This window comes from Dreissena polymorpha, chromosome 10 (genome assembly GCF_020536995.1).
Source record: "Dreissena polymorpha isolate Duluth1 chromosome 10, UMN_Dpol_1.0, whole genome shotgun sequence".
In the NCBI taxonomy this organism is placed as follows: domain Eukaryota; kingdom Metazoa; phylum Mollusca; class Bivalvia; order Myida; family Dreissenidae; genus Dreissena; species Dreissena polymorpha.
Window position 1 is genome coordinate 89,274,690 of NC_068364.1, and position 21,417 is coordinate 89,296,106.

Here is a 21,417-nt window from a genome sequence, read left to right on the forward strand (position 1 = left end):
ATTAAAACAAGCTAAGACATATTAGTTTTATCATACAGAATGAACATATGATATGTCATGGTCGTCGATAATAAAAAAAGCACCAAAAATGACGTTTAGAGAGATCTTTCAAATAATTAGTAATAGATCTTCGCAGTAAATATAATTTACTAAACAGTTCATGCACAAAAACGTATGAACACTTAAAACTATGATAAATATTGGAACTGTCATGGAAATCTCTTTTGAGTCCAGTCAATTAAAAAAACGACACGTCGTACTGTCTTCCACTGGCTTATTTTAGGTTCTTGTGCCCCCGGGCCCTGCTCGCTATCACGTACACTACCACGGTGAGTAGAATACACGACCCGAGAGCAATTCCCACTGCGAGGGCCAGGGCGAGGTCAGTTTCCGGGCTTATGCCATGTCTACCAAGACTCGTGCTCACGTCTTAAAATATGAGAACAATACATGTAATAATTTCTTTAAAAAAATCATTTGCAAATATAAAGCTTTTAGTGTTGCATTTTGATTAACAAATCATCATCATCATCATCATCATCATCATCATCATCATCATCATCATCATCATCATCACCATCATCACCATCACCATCACCATCACCATCATCATCATCATCATCATCATCATCATCATCATCATCATCATCATCATCATCATCATCATCATCATCATCATCATCATCATCATCATCATCATCATCATCATCATAATCATCATCACTTTAATCATAATCAAAATCGCCACAATCATAATCGTCATAATCATCATCATCATCAGCAGCAGCATCAGCATCATAAGCATCATCATCATATTCTTAATTATCTTAATAATCATCATTATCACTGTCGTAACCACGACCAAAATCATCATCTGATTTTTCTGCTGCTTCGTCATTATCATAGTCATCACCACCACCACAACCACTATTTACACCACAAACACAACCACTACCATCATATCAATCATAATCATCATCATATGTAAAACAATCTTCAGCACGTACGCAAGGTCCATCATAGGTATTCAAACTTTAACTCACATGTGTCATAAACAATAACGAAAAAAACAACTCACTTTCTGAGGAAATGTTCGTGTGACTGTCTGATCCAAATGCTCTGTAACTCAAATTTACCATCGTCATGGTAACGCCCATTGACAACGGGATGTCTCGCGTGCGGTCGCAGCGGTAGGAACCGTTGAATTGCGCAGCATTCGTTCCGTTTGGGAAAGTTAACGTCAAATTGTGCTTTCCTAAATTGGTAGCGTTCGGGAAATAGGATTTGTCAATAATATAATTCAAAAATACAAGCTGCCATTCGTATTAATTATCTACTGTTGATGAGTTAGCGAAGATGAATGTCAAGTTCTAGTTGTCTAGAAATTTTATGTTGAGTTGGTTCGTGCCGTCGGGTTTGGAACACACCACTGTAGGTTGTGCCGTTCTGTGGAATTGTAATGTTTACTGTGTCATTCTGAAAGCAAGTCATCATCATTAAAATAATAAATATTAGTTAAGTTTGGACGTACATGAATACGTTGTTTGATCATTTAAAAACAACCAAAGATCGCAGATCAAATTGCAAAAGAAATCGTTTGTTCCAACGCAGTTCATGTTCATAAAATAAATACTAAAATACAAACAGCGATTTAAAAACAGACCAACAAATGTATAGAACTATTTTACAATAAGCATGTTTAAACAACCATCGACTCTTTAAAATCCTTTCGCACACATATTGATAGCCTTACAATGTATACACTCGTAGTCGTGCATTTCTCTGAAAATAGGAAGACAACTCGTAATTTATATCACTGATATTTTCGTATATTTGCTATATATCACTTTGTCTGTGTGTATTTTAATTTAAGACATTGCATCAACCAGGGTGCAGAATCACGTGACTTTGTTGGGGTTTTCCAATTAAACGTAATTGGATGTAACAGTAACACACCGGTAATTGCTGCTTTTTTGCAAATAACTTTTTAAAACAATTTTTCTTAAGAATTTCAACTATTGCATAAAAGACAGATTTTTATACTGCTTATGGCGATGTGAAATACATCAGAATTACTTGATTTAAATTTAATTCGCTCCCTAGAGATATGTATGTTTTGCAAATTTTGAGAGAATTTTCTTCTAGTGAAATTGACCTTGAGCGGATACCCAATACATACTTTGAACACCCGTTTAGCGATGTTGTTGTGCTCAAGAAAAGAATGTTTACGCGGAGCAGCGAGCCACTTCCGGTTCGGCTCGCACAAGATATTTACGCGATTATTGAGGTTGCTGAAGGTGGAGACCCGTACTTGCTGAAGCCGATGATCAGCACTGCGAATGCTAGGAAATCAACAGTAGTGCGAGCGATTACGGATATAGAGACTGAAAATCCGGTTGGTAGTGGTCGACAACCTGGAAAGTGTATGTGTTCTAGTGATATCTGCATACTGAAAGACCAGATTTCTACCCTTCAGGCGGATCATCTGATTTTCAAACAGGCTATGTATGCAAGAAACGAGCTGCGTCCGAAGGAAACGGAAGCTACAATAGACTCACTTCGGTCAATCAAGGTACACATTTTGAAGTGTAATGAGGCTATAAAAGACTGTTCCGACAGCACTTTATCGACCATTAGAAACTTAGTGACGGTAGTCAGTGCATCTGTGGCGAAGATCACTGAGCTAGAGGACAGACTCATGGTTCTAGAGGTCCACCCGTTGTTAGATGATGTGAATAATCAGGATTTAAACGCGGAATATACTGGAAACTGTGTGTTAGATAGCAGCGTTACATTCACCGCGGTTCCGATCTGCGTATCTGTCATAGGTTCGCCTGACATAAGGGGCGACGTTCGTTCTGTGCCAGAAGTGATTGACAACGAGTGCGATAAACCTCTAGTCTCCGATAAAACTCTTGATGTTGTTAAGCCGAGCAATCGTGCCTGCTCGCGTCGTGTCCCTATAACGACAGAACACACGTCGCAGGTAACCTAAGTGCAACTCCCGATACCGGTACGTGTCACAGAGCGGTCAGATGACATACCTACAGGTGAATGGCTGGAGGGGGGTGACTTTGAAGTGAAACGACGCAGGCGGACGCCTCGTTTCTGTCTTCTTGGCCTTAGTAAAAAGGTTAATACAGACATTCTTACAAAAGTAAAAAAACGGAAAGGCCCAACTGTGTCAATGCTGAGTGTTTTCCCCTCTAAGTCAAGACCAGGAAAGGTTGTGATTCGACTTAACGTTTACGATAATGACATGGCCGACCGCTTATTGGAATATGACTTTTGGCCGAGATATATTTTTTGCAGGCCATGGCGTAAAAGGGTGGCGAGAGAGCAATCGACGAGACTTCGAGAGCGACGTAAACGTTTGGAAAATTGGGTGGACGCTCCTCGCTTCGACTCCTATAATAACGACCCCTGGGCAAATCGATTTAGCAGTCTGGATACGGAAATGGACTAACCCGAGTGTTGGGTGTGATAATGGCTCCATTTAATTTGTTGTAATGGAAGACTTTAAATTAAAACTATTGACATGGAATGCAACTGGAATTATGTCCAGCGCATCATACTTGTGTAAAACATTGACTAACTTTCACATAAATATTTGTGGTATTTCTGAACATTGGTTACTTCAACAAAGTGTACATTTTCTCGACTCTGCTTTTAAAATTATAGATATATTGTCAAGTGTGATAATGACCTATAATTGCCTAGCAAACGGAATATTGGTAAAGGGGGAGTAGCCCTACTTTGGCGACATGAACTCAATGACAGAGTTTCGCCACTTGAAATTGATGATGATAGAATTATTGGTATACAGTTACAAATATCACCAAGCAATTATGTATTTATTTTTTAAGTGTATCTACCGTGTACCAATCATTTTAATGTGTTATACAGGGATTACGTGCAGAAATTGTATGAACTTTGGTGTGCCTATTGTGAGTTAGGGATGGTAATTCTTATGGGTGATTTTAATTGTTCTGTACTTGATGACAAACCTAGAAGTTTGCTTCTTAGGCAGTTCTTTTCAGACTCGCAGAATATACCTGTAAACTGTTTGCCAGCTTGTAATGGTATGAAGTCTACATTTGTATCATATGATGGTGTATATGAATCAGTGATTGACTATATTTGTTTATCTAGTGACTGTATTGATCTCGTTTCGCATTGTGAAATTTTAGATGATGATTGTCTTAATGTATCTAGACATAGACCTGTCACAGTAAACATAAACTTTCCTGTGTCAGACGGTAAATTTAACATCAGTGAAGAATCTTTTAAACGTATCAGCTGGAAAAGAGCCACGGATGCACAAATTAGTGACTATGTTGGAAATGATACAAACTCTTTGAATCAATGTACATATGTGTGCGATAGTAAAGAATTTATTGACTCAACATATACTACGTTATGTGACGTGCTGACAGGAGCGGCAGGAACTTGTATCGGTCATAGACCATTTCAGTCTCATTTAAAGCCGTACTGGGATAGTGGTTTACGTGAATACCATAAACAGATGCGCTATTATAGGTCCCAGTGGTGTCGTGCTGGACTTCCGAGGAACAAAACTAACGCTGAGTATATGTCCTATAGGATGGCAAAGAGGGACATCCGGCGAGCCCATAGAAAGGCAGCAAATGAGCATATGCAGATGAACCGGGAAATTGACGAATCTGCAGAAATAAATACAAATGATTTCTGGAAACAGGTCAACACACGCCGTATGGCCCATATCTGTAATAAGTCCACATCTGGTATCAAGTTTGGTGAAATTGTGCATCGTGACCAAAAAGCGATTACGGAACAATGGGGGTTTTATTTTGAAAGACTATATTCAACATCTAACTATGAGCATTTTGATGACAAATGGCGTGATCATGTGCCACAAAACGTCGGGCAACTGCGTGAGACATTGATACCTGACAGCAACGCCACAGTAATGCCCGAAGACATTGAGAGGTGTATACGTTCTTGTCCGAGGGGAAAGGCTCCTGGATATGGTGGTATAACATAAGAGCATCTCAAGCCAGTAGCGAGTGCTATTTCGCCATTATTAGCTAATTTCTTCACTGCAATTCTTCGTACAGTGTACAATCCTGACATTCTCAAGCGTGGTGTTATAATAAACCTACATAAAGGAGGATCGAAACCAAAGGACAATCCGGGTAGCTACATAGCTTTAACCCTTACTACTATTGTGTTAAAGCTCTTTGAATCTGTGCTTTTACACCGATTTAGTACACATATGATGGCCGACATTAACATTAAACAGGGTGGTTTCCAGGAGGGTCTTGACTGTCTGATGACGTCATTCATGTTACGTGAAAGTGTCTATTTTGCACGTGAACATGGATCAAAGCTATACGTGTGCTACCTGGATAGGAGACAAGCGTTCGATAAAGTGTGGCATTACGGCCTCTTTTACAAGCTCCAAACAAAAATAGACGACACTTCACTGCTCGCATTCATTGAATTATACGTGAACATGACTAGTTTTGTCAAAAATCGTGGCCATACATCAAAATGGTTCCCTGTTTATCAGGGAACTCGACAAGGCGGGAAAAGTTCACCGAACTGCTATCTAGTATATATAAATGGATAAATCAATGCTCTTGAACATTCTGGTCTAGGTTTTTGTGTGTACGGAATGAATATAAACAGTCCTACAGTAGCAGACGACATGATTCTCATTGCATTTTCAAAGCACGCACTTGATGGCATGGTGAAAATATGCTATGACTATTCGTGTAAATGGCGCTTTGAATATAATCCATCAAAATGTGCAGTTATAGTATTCAACGAACAGCGATGCAGTCGACCTGAACGTACTTGGACACTCGGGCGTGAAACTATACAGGAAGCAGAAACGTACACACATCTTGGACTGAAATGTGACCGTCGAAGATGAGAGGTACTCTCTCTTATATCCTTCATTGCAGATTTAATCCTGCTGAACTTAATCCTATAACACGTCGAAAAATATATGTTAATGTGGTCTTGCCCAAAGCTTTATATGGCTCGCCGCTATGGTGCAACTATTCTTATGGTGGCATAAATGAACTTGAAATATCCCATAGAAGATGTGTTAAACAAATTCTTAGCGTCGGTAGGTACACAAACACCGATGTTGCATTGTCATGCTTACACATTGAATCCGCGGAGAATTGATAGACTTTGAGAAGCTTGAGTTTTTCGGGCAACTGTGCCGGCTTTCAGTTAGATTCTTGGCCAAGTGTTCATCTATTGACTAACACGATATTGCTTAGGGTGCATTAATATGCAAGGGCTGATTCCTGACATCTACAGACTTTTACAAAAGTACAGTTTGATGCTTACCCTAGAAACATATCTGGAAAGTGGTTAATTCTCCGGAAAGATGGCATGGAAACGGACAATCAGCAACAGTGTTAGAATTACAAACAGACAAAGACGCTCAGACATTGCAAATAAAATTACATGTCGCGAGGATTTAAAGCTATTTGAAGCTGATAGACCGCTTACCGCCATCGTCATTTCTAAGACTTCACCGTCACTCTCTGTGAACCACAAGTCAACGAAGATCCTAAGTATGGCGATGTCGAGGCAATTTGCAAGTAAATGTGCAATCTCTTACAAGGTCACCGACAGTATTGTGAACCATACTCTCTGATTTTGTGAAAAAAAACAGAATCCAAAAGGATTAAGCTTATTGTTGAACTGTACAGAGTGATTGGGCACTGCAAATTTAATCCATTTTTGACTCTTCCCGTATTGACAATGAGTAGACATCTAGTGTGTCTTGCATTAGCAGTACCTGAAGATGGCATTTTTAGCAATTTCGTTTTACTCAAACTCATATGTGATCTGTTTTAACTTGTTTATATTATATTCGCTTAAATCGACTATAATGATTCTTTGTATTAACCTACAGGATGATATTGTCAGTATATTACGGATAACCTAACTTTAGCTTGAATTTTCTTTTCGTTTAAGGTAAAGTAAACTAAGTTATCGACACTAGCGAAATAGTGTGGTAATTGAATATTTATAAGTTTATAAGTTTACAAATATTACACCAACTTTCGCTTTCGACTTTGGTATGTGATATTGTAAAAACATGTATAACAACAGCTGAAATGATATCATTAAGAATTGTGTTTGTGTGTGTGTGTGTGTGTGTGTGTGTGTGTGTGTGTGTGTGTGTGTGTGTGTGTGTGTGTGTGTGTGTGTGTGTGTGTGTGCGTGCGTGCGTGCGTGTGTGCGTGCGTGCGTGTGTGCGTGCGTGCGTGCGTGTGTGTGTGTGAGTGTGTATTTTATTTATTCATGATTATATATTTTTTAAATTATGCTACTCTTCCTATGTTGGACATGCTTTGTGATTATTCTATAGTTATGTTGTTCGAATCTTCGATATCGGAGGAAATAAAGAATATACTTGTTCCAAAATTTCATGTAAACTGCACGACTATGCGTCACGCAAGGTGAAATTTTGTCACCGAGTTCAGACGTATTCAAGGAATAAGTCTTAGACCTTAAAGGGGCCTTTTCACGTTTTGGTAAATTGACAAAATTAAAAAATGGTTTCAGATTCGCACATTTTCGTTTTAGTTATGCTGTTTGTGAGTAAATAGTAATACCCGGTACTGAACATTTACCATGCTCTGAAATATCAATTATATTATCATCTTTTGACGATTTGAAAACCTGAAAATTATAAAGCGTTGCAACGCGAAAGGATCGAATAATTTGGAGTGTTATGTTGTTGTCGTTATATTTTGTGAAACTACGAGGATTGCTTATATAAGTAAAAAATACATCAGCTAATAGCATGAGCCCGGATGGTCGAGTGGTCTAAGCGGAAGACTTTTTATTCCAGGTCTCCATGGATCAGTGGTTCGAGCCCAGTTGAGGGTTACTTTTTTTCCTTTTTGTCCCCTACCGGTTTCACCGGAGGTGACTTATGGTTTGCGCTCTGTGTGTTTGTCCGTCTGTCTGTGAGTCTGTCTGTCACACTTTTCTGGATCCTGCGATAACTTTAAAAGTTCTTATTATTTTTTTCATGAAACTTGAAACGTGGATAGATTGCAATATGGACATAACACCACAATATTCCGAAAAATAAACAAATACATTTTAACTTACATTTTAAGGCTGAGAGTTCACAGAGAACTGTGGTTAAAGTCCACAACACGGATTTCCGTAGGTCCATTGTTGTAATTTAAACTGCAGTTTAATAGGAATACCACATTCACATTAAAAAAACGATGTTTTCCACAAGTCGCCTTCAACTCGTGTTGAATATTTGACGGCAACGTTACACAGGCAATCGAACACTAACATACGTTTACAACGTCAAGTCACACATATAGTACATTAATCACATTTGACAACATATCGTGTACATGGGTCCAATCTGTGTTTGCTAGTTACCTTTACATGTACATCTGTGGTACACATGTATAGTGTCCTTTAACACCAATTTTATTGAAACTGTATTATCGCGGTTTGAGCTATCAGACCTCGCGTGTTTGCCTCCCTTTCTCTCTCAATGCCTTTACAAAGCGCTTATTTTGATTTAAAACGTTATCTCCTCTCTAACCTTGACAAATGTTACGTTCTAGGTCATCGGAACTTAAATTTACTTGTTCACATAATTTTGCATTAAAAAAACATTGCATTTCACATTGCAAATTTATATTTGATAGTTTATATGGTATATGCTGAAATGATGCATCTATGTTGGTGGATTTCTTCATTATTTTCACAAATAAATAGCTAAAGAGATAAATTTCATTTAATAGGCTTTATATTTCCTAGACCCTAGTATTATCATTGTGCCAAAAAGGTATTGAATCTTGAAACTGACATCCCAATCCGTAAATTACTACTAGCAAGGAGTAAAAAACATCCAGTAGAGTTTAATTCTAAAAATATATACAAACACTCTTAATTATCGTAAGTTGTTGTACATTTGTATTATAAAATAACTGATAACACTCAAATTAAACACACTGGAGCAACATATTCATGCAAAATATAGACATGTATTTAATGTATTAAACTTGTATTGTTCATTTAAGATACCAGTAATGTAAAACTGTGCGTATAGATAGGAATACTGCTAGTAGCATGGATGTCAGTAACATCATCATTAATACACAAATGGAAAAGAGAAAATAACTCGCAGCCTTCAAAGAAAAACAAGTAACGTGATTCCAATTCTAGAAACTGCACTTCTTAAGACTTCGGTTTCAACCAATTGTAAAAAGAAAACGAAATTTACATTGAATCGACGCGAAGAAATCATGACAGCTAAAGGAAGGATTTTACTGAAGGAAACTCTAAATTGCTACTTCATGTACATGGCGGACTACTTTTAATGCCCATTACTTTCTGTTTAAGGTCAAATGCAGTAAAGACATGTAGGCGATTTAACTCGTTATTAACTTATTATATATATACATCAACGTCTCCATTCATGTGTTCTTTAATTGCAATATATACAATCATGGAATGAATACATTTTAAATCATTTTATCGAATAAGAATAATATCCGTAATTAATCCCAAAGAACGTTTCTGTTGGTTTGTTTACCTGAATGCTCCTCAATTGTTACTTAAAAGTGCGCACTAAACTCTTTTCATGTTCAATAACATGAGTATGGCCTTATGATTATACGCGTATTTTCCGTACCCGGGGTAAATTATAGTATGTACGTAAGAGTACCCGGGGTACTTTAAAGTTGTACCTGAGTTGTACCTCAGATACTATTTAAAAGTAGCACGGTACAATACAGTTTACTAAAAATACCCGGGATACGGAAAATATACTAAAAAGTACCCCGGAGTAATAGCGGTGCCGTTAAGCATATTTTCCGTACTCGTTATAAATTGCAGTATACGTAATAATGGAAAAATGCTTTTCAGTTATTAACATACTGTGTACATGCATAGAATGATAAGTGTCTTGGTGTACTTTAATGAATCTTACGTGTACAAGAAACGTTTAAAAGGCGAGTATTGTCGTGAAATTGTGATAGTATCATTTTAAAGTTTTAATAATTATTCTTTAGTTTGACAAACTATTACCCTTTATTTGTCAAGAACAGTACTTCACCACTTTACATATGCGTATGATTATGGAATCTATGTGTGAAGTTTCGCTTGAACAACAATCTTAAATTCCATGCAAAAGTCGTGATACATACAACAAATCTGTAGAATCCTTACTTAAATTTAAATCAGCATGCCAAATGTTGCACACTGTAAAACTGAATACATGTTTTATTTAAATACAAATTCTAGTTTCATCCAAATTGTTCAACATCAAACGAACAAGAACTAAAACTGTTGGCAATGTTATGCTAAACGTTCACAACGTATACATGCAGGATTGGTCTTCTATGATCACGCCGGGTATGCGGATACTTTGATAACAGATGGCACTTCGATACCATATAACAACAAAAGCCACGAGCGTGAGGCGAGTTCTTCAGCTTTTTCGCATGTATGTTTCAGTTCATTTGGTTTTCAGACACGTAACATGTTTGGTCGATTAATGGTAAAGTACATCGTATTGCGGAGTAAAAAAATTGTGGAAAAAACAGTGGATTATAATAAAAAAGATAAAATTCCATCGATAATCATTATGAATAAGATGATCAGTACGTATTTCAACAAAATAAAAATACTTGGAAATAAAGCAAGAACGTTCTAACTTATCGAAATAAAAGATCAATATGTCCATTAATGTTGCACCATTTTAAATTTTAGTTAACTAAGTATTTGAGGAAATTTAAATGTTTTAAGAGTCGGATGCCAAATTTTCATGGACTCTTGTTTTACCGATCATCTCAAAGACAATGGCACTTCGATTCCAGATTGCTCGACACTTTTTACCAGATACAATACACTCTATTAAATGAATCAGAAACGCAGAATTCGCCGTGGAATACTGTTATATTAAGCAGGCAATACATAAAAATGTATGCACTGACGTAAATTAAAAACGAATTACCGAAACATGTTCTTATTCCTTTGGAATATAATAATGATTTCGTATAAATGTGATAGACACACGTGAAACTAATTCGATATGCCTAATGAGTACAGTCTTTATTTTTCGAGTCACCCAACAGCTGGATCTTCGCATAGTACACAAGCTGAAATAATTTTGATTTACATTTAAAATGTAACTCATCAGACATATCGAATATGTTAATTAAAAATTGTTTAACCTCATGTACTATGTAATTTTAAATTACATTCTTTGTAGCGAAACGGCTGATCTAAATCATGTATAATTATGTCCTAATGAAGGTACTAAGTCCATTTTCTTATATACTAGATAGTGTGTCATGAAACATCACTCCGCTAAAACTGCTAAGAGCTAAATTTCAGCAGCGATGCAGGTCCGAAATTCTATTAGAACTTTTTGGGTCAATGCCATGAAATAAACAAAATAGCAGTAATGGTACAGGCGGTCGATTTAATCACACGATGGTGGTGTCAAAGTTGTGCGTACCCGTCGATGTTAATAATATAAACACACATCATTCTGCATACGAACTTGGATATACATGACATAATTATATAAGCAGAAATAAACATTTGAATCTTAGTTAAAATTTGCACTTACAATATTAATTATATAAATTAATAGAAATCAGATTTTTGAAAACGAACTACGCCATCGGTTATATTTCACGTGTGTATGAAATTACGTTATGCAGAGATTTCCAATGTGTCGCGCTTGACAATTCAAATTGTTTCCTACTTCAATATGTTTGGTAAGAATAGCCAACATATACATAAATGCATTTCATGTAGAAGATAAAACTCGGTTATTAGAGTGCCCAATTTTTTAAAAGTCTCTGTTATCCGAAGTGCCCTATATCGGGAATCAAAGTATCCGCAACTTCATGAATACCACCTATTAAAACATGCTCTATCTTCGTTTATATTTCATTGAATAGTATCAAAATTTCAGTATTTGAAGCACAGTGATTACCCTACATGCTGGAATATCAAACAATTTCTTGAAATATGTCTAAGTAGTTATAATTTGTTGAAATGTTTACTGTTCATCCAATTCATGCTGTTTTCTGACCGAATTTTCTACTTTTGGGAGAAAAATCCACCATTCTTCCGTGATTTTTTTCTTTCCAATATAAAAGGATACACCATTTATAAACTCGACCATGCACCTTGTGTAAAAAACTAATCTTTATGATACAACTTTAAAAAAAAACATGAGAAACTTACCTCTCGCGCGTGGCTTTTGTTGTTATCTGGTATCGAAGTGCCATCTGTTATCAAAGTATCCGCATACCCAGCTTGATGATATTGTTTTATAATGGTATGAACCCATCTTCCGTAATGTGAAAAAGTCGTGGGATTAATTTTTGCTCCATGGAAAAAATATAAACGTCTTGCCTTGCCAACATGTTTTGTATTATAATTCTCGCTTTTATTAGTTGTTAATCCACACACATCACAAGCACTTCCTTTTTAAGTTACATCGTCATTATTTTATTTTGGGACCGTGACCTGTGAAAATGGGGTTTAATGCATGTGCGTTCCGTCCCACATTTGACTGTACAGGACGACACTTACCGCCTAAACTGTTGTTTTTTTTTTTTGCTAAGAAGAGACTTTCTTTAAACGCAAAATACCATAAAATCGGAAAGTGTCACATGCATTACACCTCCTTTTCACAGAGCGCGGCTCATTTTTATTAAAACAGGACACGGACTCCTATGGCAAGCGGTTCGACGCATAATCCCAAGAAACTAGGTTTCTCATGAGAACCTAGGTTCTCACAATAAGAACCTAGGTTCTCGCTTGAAGATTGCACTGAGATCTCTGAGAACCTTGGTTTTCAGAGAACCTAGGTTTTCAGAATTACGCGTTAACTTGCTCGTTTGGAATACGGGACACATATTATTCAGGGCGCAGGATCAATGGGGTTCACATATGATTACACACGGGCTGGACAGAATGAAAACACGCCGTTAAGAACTTTAATTTTGCAGATATCTCAAGTTATTGGAATATGTTTGCAAAGTCTTTTGTGCATAAGTTTTTCTTGCAGTGTTGTCGATATCTTACGATTGAATAATACATTATTACACATTATCAATAAAGATAAAACTTTAAAAAATACCATACTGATTGCTTACTATATCACAGACATACTTAAAATAGAAAACTGTACCGTACAGTAGTTTGAGGTCCGAACAAGGGAACTGAATATCTGAAACTCATTTAATGATGTAACAATGTATTATGTAACGATTGACACTCACGGTTTCACGCGTATTTCTTATCATTTTACACATATGCCACCAGCGTGTATCCAGCAATGGGAGACAACTGGAGGTTAATTATGGCAAGATGTTCGACGCATAATCCCAAGAAACTAGGTTCTCATTCTGAGAACTTAAGTCCTCGTTTGGTATCCTAGGTTTTCACAAGAACCTAGGTTCTCATTTGAAAACCTAGGTTCTCATGAGAACCTAGGTTCTCATTCTGAGAACCTAGGTTCTCATGAGAAACCTTGTTTCTTGGGATTATGTGTCGAACCGCTTGCCATAGACTCCCCCGCTGAATTTCATAGGACTCACTAACGAGTGGTGTGTTTCTGATAAAATAAGTCGCGTTCTGAGAAAACTGGGCTTAATGCATGTGTCGTCCCAGATTCGTTTGTGCAATCCGCGCAGGCTAATCTTGGACGACACTTTCCGCTTTAATGACATTGTTCGTTTAATGAAGTCTCTTCTTAGCAAAAATACAATTTAGGCGGAAAGTGTCGTCCCTGATTAGCCTGTGCGGACTGCAAAGGCTAATCTGGGACGACACGTTTCGCACATGCATGAAGCCCAGTTTTCTCAGAACAAGGCTCACATGTGAAAATTGGCAGAACATAAGTTTTTCTTTTAACACATTGAGCTTAGTTGAAACAAACGTACAGTATTGTATTCACATCAAATATTCCTTCGTGTGTTTATGTTAGTGTCCCAGTATTAACAGCAAATGTCCCTTCATGTGTAGACGTTAGTGTCTCGGCATTAACAGCAAATGTCCATTCGTGTGTAAACGTTAGTGTCTTAGCATTAACAGCAAATGTCCCTTCGTGTGTAGACGTTAGTATCCAAAATCGAAACACGACTCTCACTATTACCATCGTCGTACAGCTTGCATATTTTGTCCAGAGTCGAAAAAGTAAACGTTGCGCACTGCTCAAGTCGTAGACACTTATCCGCACACATTGCACGTGACATTACGGTAGGCGTTGCTAAGGGCACCATGGCAACGCCCATAGCCATGTCGCGTGATTCTAGAACGAAGTACCCTTTCAACTGCTCACATGAAGTGGATTCTGAAACTATTTTATTTTGATTTCAGCAAAACAGATAACACAAACTTATGGGTATTAAATACTCACGTGGCCTAGCTGACAATAATATATTAGTAAGTAAAAACGCTCCGGTGCCAAGCTTAAGTGTAAAGCACCGTAGAGAAAACACACTTTGTTGATACAACGCGTCAATTAAATGTTCGAATACTGTATTTGCTATTCGATTTCATCTCTTAAAAATGTGTGTGATTCGGAGTTTATGGTAAGTGCGCCAGTGTTTACATGTAGTGATGCATTAATATATTAATGAGCCAATGCTTCTTCCGGCGCTAATGACCGGATGATATTAAATGCCACTGATCATTCTACACAGTGAGTTTGTTTTAAAAGTTTTTTCAACATGTTTCGCAATATTTTGAAAATCGGGAAATGTAGTGCGATTCAGAGATTTTTTTCATGCACACATATGCAGAAACATATAATAACAACCCATTTGGAAACGTAATGACCTTTATAAGTTATGGTAAAGATTTAACATAAAATCGATTTATTTTTCCTGTATCACTAGCAAATTTCCACCCAATAAAATAACTGACAACATCAAACAAGTGCTTTCAACAAGCACAAGTTCTCCGATGCACAAAACCATTGACTTCCTGTCGAACGAATAGATAATTTTGTGTTTTTTCGAAAGAGAAGGAGCCAATGCCAAGGAGGTGGCGCGAATGACAGGAGGTGGCACCAATGCACTATTTTAGCCATTTTTTATTTTCGATGCCGACAATACACTTTTTGTTTCGTATTCAAGGTTGATTGTTCGATCATAATGAAATATAATCAAAATAGTAAAGCCTATATAATTATAAAGAAACATTGTTGCGAAGAGATTTTAAAATGTATGTTATTGAATATACCACAATACTGGAGAAAAGCTTGAGGATAATGAACAAAAAGGTAACGATTAAAGCCGAAGCTATCCTAATTTGTTGCAGATATAAGTAGGAGCGAGTGGCATATGTTAGCCTATTTAAGATTCGTTGACCTTTTGCCTTTGAGTAAATAAAGCAATTTTAATAGGGGAAAAATCTCGTTTCAAGAAGTAGTAATATCTTTTTAGTACTTCGTGAATTTTGATTTTTTGTATTAACACATTTGTTGTATAGAATATATTTTGAGCATGTTGAGAATTTAAATATTGGATTTATTGAAGATTACATATTTTGGATTTATATCGAACAACATGTTTCATTTTCAGGTTATTGACTTCTTAATTTAGTGGGTAACTTATATATTCATATATTTACATCTTGTTTTTTGTTTATAGAATGTGTATGTGTATAGGAACATTATCTATCAAATGTAAGTCATGTGATAATTCATATATCGTGCATTGGCGCCACCTCATGTCCTTAGTTCCACCTCTTTGGCACTGGCTCCATCTCTTTTGGAAAAAAGCAACAAAATTACCTAATAGATTTGCAAGATGTCAATGTGCCTGTGCATGCAGAAACAAGTATATGTTGAACGCAATCCTTTGATGTCGTTCGCGAATTAATCGGGTGGAATTTTGCTCGTCACAAAGGCACACTATTTTGATTTGCTTTCAAAAACTCCACCATGTCGCAATTTATAAAGGTCTGAAAGTTTCCAAAATGGTTGTGGTTGTTTGTTTATGTACATTTGTGGATAAATAAATTTTGACTTAATCGCACTGCATTTCCCGATTTTCAAAATATTGCGAAATATGTTTGAAAACATATTAAACCTACTCACCCTGAAGAATTAACGGTGAAATTTCAAAACATCCGGTCCTTAGCGCCACCTCGGAAATAGCATTGACTCATTTATTAATGCATCGCACAAAACGAGGTGGCGCCAGTGATTAACGGCCGTGCTGACAATATTGAGCTCCAATGTTCTTGCATTAGTTATTTAGTGCATTAATTCATAATGTCGTTAAAGCTTGACAGCACTTAGCTAGAGAGTTCTTGTATTAGATATTCAGTGCATTAATGCATAGTGTCGTTAGTTTGACAGTAATGAGTTCGAGTGCTCTTGCATTAGTTATTTGGTGCAATAATTCATAATGTAATTGGCTTGACAGCAGTGAGCTAGATTGTTCTTGCATTCGTTATTTAGTGCATTCATGCATAATGTCGTTAGCTTGACCGTAGTGAGCTCGAGTGTTCTTGCATTAGTTATTTAGTGCATTAATACACAATGCCGTTAGCTAGACAGCAGTGAGCTCGAGCGTTCTTGCATTCGTTATTTAGTGCATTCATGCATAATGTCGTTAGCTTAACAGTAGTGAGCTCGAGTGTTCTTGCATTAGTTATTTAGTGCATTAATACACAATGTCGTTAGCTAGACAGCAGTGAGCTCGAGTGTTCTTGCATTAGATATTTAGAGCATTCATGCATAATGTCGTTAGCTTGACAGTAGTGAGTTAGAGTGTTCTTGCATTAGTTATTTAGTGCATTAATACACAATGCCGTTAGCTAGACAGCAGTGAGCTAGAGTGTTTTTGCATTAGATATTTAGAGCATTCATGAATAATGTCGTTAGCTTGACAGTAGTGAGCTCGAGTATTCTTGCATTAGTTATTTTGTTCATTAATGCATTATGTCGTGAGCTTGACAGCAGTGAGCTAGAGTGTTCTTGCATTAGTTATTTAGTGCATTAATGCATAATGTCGATAGCTTGACAGCGGTGAGCTAGAGTGTTCTTGCATTAGTTATTTAGTGCATTCATGCTTAATGTCGATAGCGTTCTTGCATTAGTTATTAAGCGCATTACACTACGTAGATAAATTGTGTCTCTTTTTTGAAAACAAAGCTTTGTTCAATGGATTGAAAATATTACCAATTAATAAAAATAATTTAACATATACAGAAATGCATCTTATGAGCCTAGATTCTTACCCGGCGTGGAATGATATGATGAGGGCCATATTCCAGAGTAACACTCATCTACAGCATTCATGACGTCACCATTTGCAATCTTACTGTCATACATGACGCAGCATATTGCTTGACCCGCAAACGCTTGGCTAGACGTCCCGTTCAACCTTCCGCCTATGCGCAGTGTTCCTGGCAAACCAAGGCGTGGATTGGTTCCAATGCCTGAAAGCCTCACAAGACCCAGATCAGAATGGGATTTCATGAGCTTCAGCTCAGGGTTGCTTTCGTCGTACGCGAGAGCGAGATTAACCCATTCATTGCCTCCCATATCTTGTTCTGAAACAATTTGCCCAAGTGAGTCACCTGTTACACTTATCACATCGACAATAACGTGCGTGGTGTTGCACCAAAGTACAATGTCCCGGATTACCCTTCGGCTTACGATGGGGCCCGTATCTTGCTGATAGTTGAAAACGGTTCCACCGATAGTGCTGCAGGCTTTTACAGTCAGAACAAATGCAAAATCTCCCAAAGTACCTGCAGAACCCGACACGACTCTTAAATCGACGTAGGAACGTCTGTCTCCAACAAACTTGATGGCCTGGTACCCCAGATGTTGATTCAAGTCGCCAATTTCTTTTCTGCATCCGACTTTCCCTCCTTCGGCCGTTTGTTTTATGATGTCATAGGCAGGGTCAGCAAAAGCAAGTGGCCATGTCATAATAGGTTGTGTGTAGCCGGGAGCAAATACCCACGAAGTAACTGGTATAAATGGGGTTTAATAATAATAATCAAAATAATAATAATAATAAAAATAATAATAATAATAAAAATAATAATAATAATAATAATAATAATAATAATAATAATAATAATAATAATAATAAATTATATTCACTAGAATTATTGTTATTATCATCATAACCGTCATCACAGCATTAAATTATTCTAAGCGATCTCTCAGTCACAGTTTCAAAATAATAATAATAAGAAGAAAAGAAAATCATTGTTATCGAGAAGATCTTGCCAGCATAACATGCAAGTTCATGTAATTACTCTCATAAAAAGCGGTAACATCAAATGGTTCGCCAACACCACCAATATTACAATTAAACTCCTAGTATTGTTTTGAGAACTATTAATTGTATATTATTAACTTAAAAAAATTATCATTAAAAGTATCCTTAATAAACGCAAACGTTACTTACAAAAGAACGATAGGCAGAAATGTAAGATCGCCATTGTTGGGTCTCTTCGTACATATAAGCAAGGCTATTACTACACTTGTCAAATATAGTTCCAATAAGGAGGAAAACAACACTTAGGTTCAATAACATTAAAAATATGTGGTTATATGACGTCATCAACTGTCATGCGCTACAGACACATTAAAGGAGTATATAACTCGTTATAATCAAGTTGCATTATGCTTGTGCTTGGTAACTTTTCTTTAAATAATGGATGTTATAAATGAGGCTCGTACTGGGAAATCTGGGCTTTAATGCATGTGCGTTAAGTGTAGTCTCAGATAAGAATGTGCAGTACGCACAGGCTAATCAGGCACGACATTTTGTGCTTTATTGATTTTTTTGTTTAAAGAAAGTCTCTTCTTAAAGAAAATTTAGTCAATGAGGAAAGTGTCGTCCCTGATTAGCCTATGTGGACTGTACATGCTAATCTGTGACGGCACTTAACGCATTTGCATTTAGCCCGTTTTCCCGAAGGAGGCGTATTGGATTGATGAAAACAGTCCGTTTCTTCTCCATCAAGTTAGTCGATAAAATCGGAATTTTAAGAACGATTGTTTGATTCTCAATGTGCATTCGAAGTTTTGATAGTTGATTCTGCGATGTAAATTCGTGAATACAGATTTTGTTATATCTAGTGCGTATTGTGGAATTCGTAACTTTTTGAAGTCTTACTTAAATAGAAGTTAAACAATACAATTATACAGCTTTTCATAAGTATTATATATATATTTATACACCTATGTAATACTTTTATGGATTGATCAGAAGACAATTAACGTAATACAATCTGAATTTTCCCAAATTACGGTAGTTCAGGACAGAATAATTTAAATCTTATATAAATGTAAGCGATGGAATAACACGATGGTAAATAAATAAAACTATACTTCCATTGACATTTTCATTTATAGTGAATACCTTTAAAATATAAACATTTTCCAACTGCACCTTTAAGGTTTTCGCAAGAAGCGGAAACGAACACTTATCTAGTTCGTCTAATTGGCTTTTCTGGTCGGCTTGTCATACATCTTTTAATGATAAACAATGAAGTCCACCGAGTGTGAGTCGGGCGCGTCTTGTTCAAATCTGAACCACATGCTTTTCTTCCGTTCTCTATATCAATACTGCTTTTAGTTGTTGATCATAAATCAGCGGTGCTTATTTTATTGAAATGGGATTATCTTGTAATTCCAAGGCCTCGAAATATTCAAACAATGGTGGGACATTTATACGTGTCATAAATATTGTTTTTCGATGGATCTTGATTTTTTCTCTGAGTGGATTGCATTAGCTGTCATTTTTAACGTTTTATATCTGCCTTTTTTCAAAGGTTCTGAAACGTAACACGCAATGTATTTTTACATTTTTACAAATGGACTAAAATGACGTTAACCATTCTTCATTAGATTGAATACAGCATAAGAATTATCGACATCAATCGGCAGAACCAAAGTTCAGTAACATATCTTTGTTTAATGAAGCTTCGGTATTTTTTGCTGACAAAATAACACATTTAAATAGATGTTTTCGAAATCAGAATTTGCGAATCCCACAGCGGTCTTTACCGCGATTTATGTCCAATAAATGAGTCGCGATCTGAGATAACTGGGCATAATGCTTGTGTGTAAATTGTCATCCCAGATTAGACTGTGTAGTTCGCAGAGGCTAATCAGGGACGAAACTTTCCGCTTTTATGACATTTTTCCTTTAAATGAAGTCTCTTCTTAGCAAAACATCCAATTTAGGCGGAAAGTGTCGTCCCTGATTAGCCTTTTGCGGACTGCACAGGCTACTCTGGGACGACACTTAATGCACATGCATTATGTCTAGTTGTCTCAGAACGCGACTCAAATGAAACGTATTCTGAGAAGGGATAGAGGCTATAAAATATTGACATCATAGTTAATATGCTGAAAATATATCTTGAAATAAGCATGCACGTCCTCGTATCTCGACCCGTACTCACCAAGCAATTCTTAGACTGAGGTCTAAGAATAAAGACTATTTTTTAAATTGCGTTAAAGAGATATATAAGAGTTGCTTGAATTTTGAGTCAAGCTTGGCATTCAACACCTCTATCTATATCATTCTTCGTGTAGAACATTTTGTAAATTACATGGTCACCAGTGGAGGCTTGTATCAATCCAAACATTGAACGCATGTTTCTTGGTTCCAAGTCTATTCTTTGTGTCTTGTTCTGTGAATACTGGGCATAATGCGTGTGCGTAAAGTGTCGTCCCAGATTAGCCCGTGCAGACTGCACGGGCTAATCAGGGACGACACTTTCCGCTTTAACTAGATTTTTGGTAAAAAGGGACTTCCCATCAACGAAAAATACCATTAAAGCGGAAAGTGTCGTACCTAATTAGTCTGTGCGGACTGCACAGGCTAATCTTGGACGACACTTTACGCACATGCTTTTTGCCCAATTTTCACAGAACAAGACACCTTCATTCTTAAGTCTAAGAATGGGTTGGTGAATACTTGCCCACGTTGACTATTACGTAAGTCGCACATGTACCATAATATGACTATCAGACATATCAGTAATATCATCAAAGTAATACTAGTTGTTGTTTTAGGTGGTTTCTTTTTTTAAAGCGAAAATCATTACACTAATTTATTTTTGAGCGTAGATATAGAGCCAAATATCAGTTACATAAAATTTGTATCCATGGTTTGAAAACGGTGAAAATAAAACTATGATATAGAGAATATTTTTGGGTAAGGTAGATTGTCGATTTTATTTCACAAGTTAGCCAAGAAATAATATTTTTTTACATAAAATGTGAATACATAATTGACATATATCGAGAGCAAATATGTGTGCTAAAACGGTATATTACTATGTAAAAGCGTTGTGAATATCAAAGAAGATCCATATGCACCATAATGATTTTGATTATTGTGGCGTCAACGG

At 36.6% G+C, this 21,417-nt stretch overlaps 3 protein-coding genes across 6 annotated transcripts in view; all 3 read right to left on the minus strand.

Annotated features, from left to right (window-relative positions):
- The window catches only part of LOC127847768 (lysosome-associated membrane glycoprotein 2-like), a 47,216-nt gene extending 38,923 nt beyond the window's left edge, over positions 1–8,293 (minus strand). The window contains exon 1 of the mRNA XM_052379905.1: positions 8,131–8,293. Within this exon, the coding sequence (XP_052235865.1) occupies positions 8,131–8,197 (67 nt within the window). The 5' untranslated portion in view covers positions 8,198–8,293. The remainder of the gene's footprint in view (positions 1–8,130) is intronic.
- LOC127849318 (kyphoscoliosis peptidase-like) overlaps positions 1–21,417 on the minus strand; it is a 174,139-nt gene that overhangs the window by 52,493 nt on the left and 100,229 nt on the right. The gene's annotated exons all lie outside the window — the stretch shown is intronic.
- LOC127847767 (uncharacterized) overlaps positions 1–21,417 on the minus strand; it is a 178,162-nt gene that overhangs the window by 39,258 nt on the left and 117,487 nt on the right. Inside the window, exon 5 of one of the 4 annotated variants that reach the window (XM_052379899.1) lies at positions 90–283. The exons of the other annotated variants lie outside the window; for them this stretch is intronic. The gene's annotated coding sequence lies outside the window, so the exon portion shown is untranslated. Of the gene's footprint in view, positions 1–89; positions 284–21,417 lie in introns of those variants that run through there. 4 annotated transcript variants of the gene reach the window in all.